Consider the following 5,269-nt stretch of genomic DNA (forward strand, 5'->3'; position numbering starts at 1 on the left):
CTTTGCAAAAGGAAGCTTCTTCCCAAAATAAGCTTGAGACATTTATTTGGAAACGGAGGGAGTATGTTTGAACTTTGGCCTTTGATGAATTTAAAAGTTTCAAACAAGTTGCTAGTGGTACTACAGAAGATTGAACAAACAAGGCGGGCACGGTGTTGCTTCCAAAGGTGGCCTGCTCGTACTTCCCCTTTTAAAGAATGCAGCTTAGGATCTAAAAAAAACCTGTAGCTTTAGAGTACTGACACATATGCAAGCTGGCACTTGTGGGAGTAAAAGCTGTCGTCAGCCATGAAGCGTCAACGTTACGGTCCCGCTTGCTCTCCATCTGTCCAGCTCGCCTCGTATCCCTCCCGACGCTTCATTTATTTCCACTGATCGCTTCCTGTTTCCTGCCAAAAACTGCATGCAACGCGACCAAAAAGCAAGCAGAGAGCAGCAGCAGCTCATTTAAATCCCCCTTCAAACTTAAATCTCCCTCCAAACCACCATCAACAACGCCATAGTCCATGCTCAGTCACGCCTAGTGTTATTCAAACTCGGTCACGGTGGCGAAGTCCAAGAGCAAAATTCCAACAAAGTCCAAAAGCAAATCACATCGCCACCACAGAGAAAGGGTCCAGCTCCCGAGACGGCGACCGTTAGCACTCGCCACTCATCACGCGTTTCAAATTTAAATCCTCCCTCCAAACCACCACCCACATCGCCATTTGGTCCATAGATTAAGCACCAGCCAAGCCTCGCACTAACACGCACGCGACCTCCGCGCACTACGAAACCCCCGTCCACCTCCCCTCCCCTCGCGCGCGCACCAATGGCAGCCACGCCGCCCAAGAGGGAGCCCCTGGCCCCCCTCAGCTGCAACGCGGCCGCAGACACGCCTGCGGCTGCCGCGCGGCCACGCGCGCCGGCGGTCTCCGCCGAGAAGGAGAACCTGGGCGCGGCCAATCTCGGCCCCGGCAAGGAGGAGAAGAGGGCGACGCCTGCTGCCGCTAAGGCGGCGCCGCTGAGGCCGTCGTCGCTGCAGGCCCGCATGGAGGGCGAGGAGGCGCCGTTGGCGACCGCGACGGCGGCGGGGCTTCCCGTGTTCGTCGGGCCGAGGAGGAGGGAGCTGCTGCCGCCGCCTCCGCCGCCGGCGTCGTCGTCCTACGAGGCGTGGGACCTCTCCGACAACGAGGCGGCGCCGGCCGCGTCCTGGGCCACCCTGCCCAACAGGGCGCTGCTGTGCCGCCCGCTGCCGCTCGACGTCGGGAGGTGCACCTGCGTCGTCGTCAGGGAGAAGGCCACCGGGGCCAGAGGGGTGGCGCTCTACTCGCTCTACACCAACGTGAGCTAATCCCGTCCTCCCTCCTTCGCTTTCTGAGCTTCAAATTTTCAAATCCAGGGGAGAGTAGTATGATTAGTTGCTGAGATTGGTGTCATAAGGATTCGTGCCCGTCTCTCTGTTGTGCGATTGCAGGAGGGGCAGGGGCGGCAGGACCGGAAGCTGGCGGTGGCCCGGCACCGGAGGAGGAGAGGGAGGTCGGAGTTCATCGTCGCGCAGAACCAGGACGGCGTCTTCTGCAGCTCCGACAAGAACTTCCTCGGGACTATGGGTGCCAATCTTGTTGGATCCAAGTACCAGATTTGGGGCCAGGTACATGACATTCCCCTTCGTGATTCTTGATGTCGCCCTCCTGGATTCGAGACTGATTACCATGGTGGACATGAACCAATTATGAGTATTAATGGTCGCCGATGCAGGGGAACCGGGTCGATGAGCTGAAGAGCCAGTCCAAGCGGCTCCTCGGCGTTATCGCGTAAGATTCATCAATCTCCGTCAGTGACCTGTCCATGGATTGTATGGCTTTTCTTGACCAACTTTTGGTTCCTACAGATTTGCCCCTACTATTACTACGCTCACGGGGAGTTTCAGAAGCATGAGGGCATGGATCCCCAAGAACCAGTCCATGCAGTTGAGGACCAACAGTTCTGCTCAGGTAAATCCATTTGCAACACTGGAAGATTCATTAGTGAACTTAAATGGATTCGTTTAAACCAAGGAGTGAGGCATATGGTCACTAGTTGTGGAAATGTTGATGCAGATTCAGCACGTCAGTGGGCTTCCAAAGGATTGGCAGGAGAAGAGGAGCAGAGCTGACCAACTCTGCTCAAGATCACCTTTCTACAACAATGTAAGCATCTTCTCTCGACAAACTTACTGGGTCTTCGGATCGACATGTCAAGAATCGAGAGTTAAGTTGATATATGTATTTGTTCATCAGTGTCTAAAAGGCAGTTTGATTGTTTGTTTTCTGCACTCGCAACAGATGACAAAGCGCTACGAACTAGATTTCAGAGAGAGGGTAGGGAGGATGGGATACAAGGTGCAGACATCAGTGAAGAACTTCCAGATGACTTTGGAGGTAAAATTTTCTGCTCTTGTCACTAAATGAAACCTGCAAGCGTCAGATCAGCCTGAACAACAGTTCATGTACCGACAACTTATGCTTGACAGGAGAATGGAAGGCAGACAATCTTGCAGCTCGGTAGGGTCGGGAAGTCCAAGTACATAATGGATTTCAGGTAAGCCATAGATCGCCCTTGCTGATCAAGTGATCATCCACATTTGTCGATTTTACTTATGTACCTAGTAACATTTTCTGATCTCATTTGCAGATACCCCTTGACTGGCTACCAAGCATTCTGCATCTGCTTGGCGTCGATGGACTCCAAGCTGTGCTGCACGCTGTGACCGTGAGACGTAGATGCGACGAGTTTTGTTTAGCTTGAACGTTGTTTTTGCGCTGCACCCTGTGCTTTCCTCCTGTCAATTTTTATGTACATGCAGTCTTCTCGCCTCGAGAAGGCGTTAATAATTAGAAGTTTTATAAGAGAGCAAATTGTTCATCTGTTTGTCCTTGTGTCACCGGAGGCGATGCTTGTTCGTCTCCAAAGAATTTGCAGTGTCTAGCCGATTTTCATGAACTGACGGAGTGTGAGAACTCATCCTTACGCTGCCGGGAGCCTGGAGGTCGTGCCCTGCCGCTCCATTCCACAGCGGCAATGTACTGGTCCGGCACTTGGACTTGCCACTCCCCAACTGTTACTGTCACTGCCAAAGTTCCAAGGATGAAGAGAGAGAGAGAGAGAGAGAGAGAGAGAGAGAGAGAGAGAGAGAGGGGCGGCAGTCAGGGGAGATTTGGAGGGAGCACAGCATATCTCACTGATCGCAGGAGATGCCTGGCTCCATTTGAGCTAAGCAGCGGGTAGGATCGGTATATGTTCTAATTCAACAACAAAGCCTTTATTTTCAAACAAGTTGGGATAGGCTAAAGATGAAATCCATAAGATCTGGCAACCAACATATGGCTCTGGCAAATGAATAGCAAGCTCCCACGCACCCCCTGTCCATAGCTAGATCTTTGGTGATACTCCAATCCTTCAGGTCTCTCTTAACGGACTCCTTGCATGTCAAATTTGGTCTACCCCGCCCTCTCTTGACATTCTCTGCACGCTTTAGCCGTCCGCTATGCACTGGAGTTTCTGGAGGTCTGCGCTGAATATGTCCAAACCATCTCAGACGATGTTGGACAAGCTTCTCTTCAATTGGTGCTACCCCAACTCTATCTCGTATATCATCATTCCAGACTCGATCCTTCCTCATGTGGCCATACATCCATCTCAATATACGCATCTCCGCCACACCTAACTATTGAACATGTCACCTTTTAGTCGGCCAACACTCAACGCCATACAACATTGCGGGTCGAACCGCCGTCCTGCAGAACTTGCATTTTAGCTTTTGTGGCACTCTCTTGTCACAGAGAATGCCAGAAGCTTGGTGCCACATCATCCATCCGGCTTTGATTCGATGGTTCACATCTTCATCAATACCCCCATCCTCCTGCAGCATTGACCCCAAATACCGAAAGGTGTCCTTCTGAGGTACCACCTGGCCATCAAGGCTAACCTCCTCCTCCTCACACCTAGTAGTACTGAAACTGCACATCATGTACTCGGTTTTAGTTCTACTAAGCCTAAATCCTTTCGATTCCAAGGTTTGTCTCCATAACTCTAACTTCCTATTTACCCCCGTCCGACTATCGTCAACTAGCACCACATCATCTACGAAGAGCATGCACCATGGGATATCTCCTTGTATATCCCTTGTGACCTCATCCATCACAAATGCAAAAGATAAGGGCTCAAAGTTGACCCCTGATGTAGTCCTATCTTAATAGGGAAGTCATCAGTGTCGGCATCACTTGTTCGAACACTTGTCACAACATTATCGTACATGTCCTTGATGAGGGTAATGTACTTTGCTGGGACTTTGTGTTTCTCCAAGGCCCACCACATGACATTCGGCGGTATCTTATCATAGGCCTTCTCCAAGTCAATGAACACCATATGCAAGTCCTTCTTTTGCTCCCTATATATCTCCATAAGTTGTCGTACCAAGAAAATGGCTTCCATGGTCGACCTCCCAGGCATGAAACCAAACTGAATTTTGGTCACGCTTGTCATTCTTCTTAAGCGGTGCTCAATGACTCTCTCCATAGCTTCATTTTATGGCTCATCAGCTTAATTCCATGGTAATTAGTACAACTCTGAACATCCCCCTTGTTCTTGAAGATTGGTACTAATATACTCCGTCTCCATTCTTCTAGCATCTTGTTTGCCCGAAGAATGAGGTTCAAAAGCTTGGTTAGTCATACTATCGCTATGTCCCCGAGATCTTTCCACACCTCAATGGGGATACAATCAGGGCCCGTCGCCTTGCCTCCTTTCATCCTTTTTAAAGCCTCCTTGACCTCAGACTCCTAGATTCGCCGCACAAAACGCATGCTGGTTTCATCAAAGGAGTCGTCCAGTTCAATGGTAGAACTCTCATTCTCCCCATTGAACAGCTTGTCGAAGTACTCCCATCATCTATGCTTAATCTCCTCGTCCTTCACCAAGAGTTGGCCTGCTCCATCCTTGATGTGTTTGACTTGGCCAATATCCCTTGTCTTCCTCTCTCGGATCTTGGCCATCTTATAGATGTCCCTTTCGCCTTCCTTCGTGCCTAACCATTGGTAGAGGTCCTGATGTAGGGTAGAACCCTAGATGCCCGATCTTTCATGATTGGAGGGGATCCTACGAAGAACACGAGGAACATGAGGAAAAATCATGAGGGGAAACACGAGAGAAATCACTCAACCAACAAGATATGGTCACACATATGCTAGATCCTCAAAACACAAAGAGATACACAATTCAAATCTAACAAAGGACGATACAAGTGGCG

At 50.3% G+C, this 5,269-nt stretch overlaps 1 protein-coding gene across 1 annotated transcript; it reads left to right on the forward strand.

Moving 5' to 3' along the window:
- Positions 1-688: 688 nt before the first annotated feature.
- LOC123133955 (tubby-like protein 4) lies at positions 689-2,879 on the forward strand. The gene is made up of 8 exons (XM_044553328.1): positions 689-1,324; positions 1,457-1,633; positions 1,741-1,796; positions 1,874-1,976; positions 2,082-2,171; positions 2,307-2,402; positions 2,495-2,562; positions 2,656-2,879. Exons 1-8 carry the CDS (start codon positions 812-814, stop codon positions 2,729-2,731), a joined length of 1,179 nt encoding a protein of 392 aa, XP_044409263.1. The 5' UTR covers positions 689-811; the 3' UTR covers positions 2,732-2,879.
- The last annotated feature ends 2,390 nt before the right edge of the window (positions 2,880-5,269 follow it).

This window comes from Triticum aestivum, chromosome 6B (assembly GCF_018294505.1).
Source record: "Triticum aestivum cultivar Chinese Spring chromosome 6B, IWGSC CS RefSeq v2.1, whole genome shotgun sequence".
In the NCBI taxonomy this organism is placed as follows: Eukaryota; Viridiplantae; Streptophyta; class Magnoliopsida; order Poales; family Poaceae; genus Triticum; species Triticum aestivum.

What these genes read in the sequence shown, in the direction of transcription:
- LOC123133955 (XM_044553328.1), top strand. Translation starts at nt 812, where the DNA reads ATGGCAGCCACGCCGCCCAAGAGGGAGCCCCTGGCCCCCCTCAGCTGC. An exon ending in GATCACCTTTCTACAACAAT is followed by an intron (nt 2,172 to 2,306) that starts GTAAGCATCTTC and finishes CACTCGCAACAG; the next exon opens with ATGACAAAGCGCTACGAACT. An exon ending in ACTTCCAGATGACTTTGGAG is followed by an intron (nt 2,403 to 2,494) that starts GTAAAATTTTCT and finishes TATGCTTGACAG; the next exon opens with GAGAATGGAAGGCAGACAAT.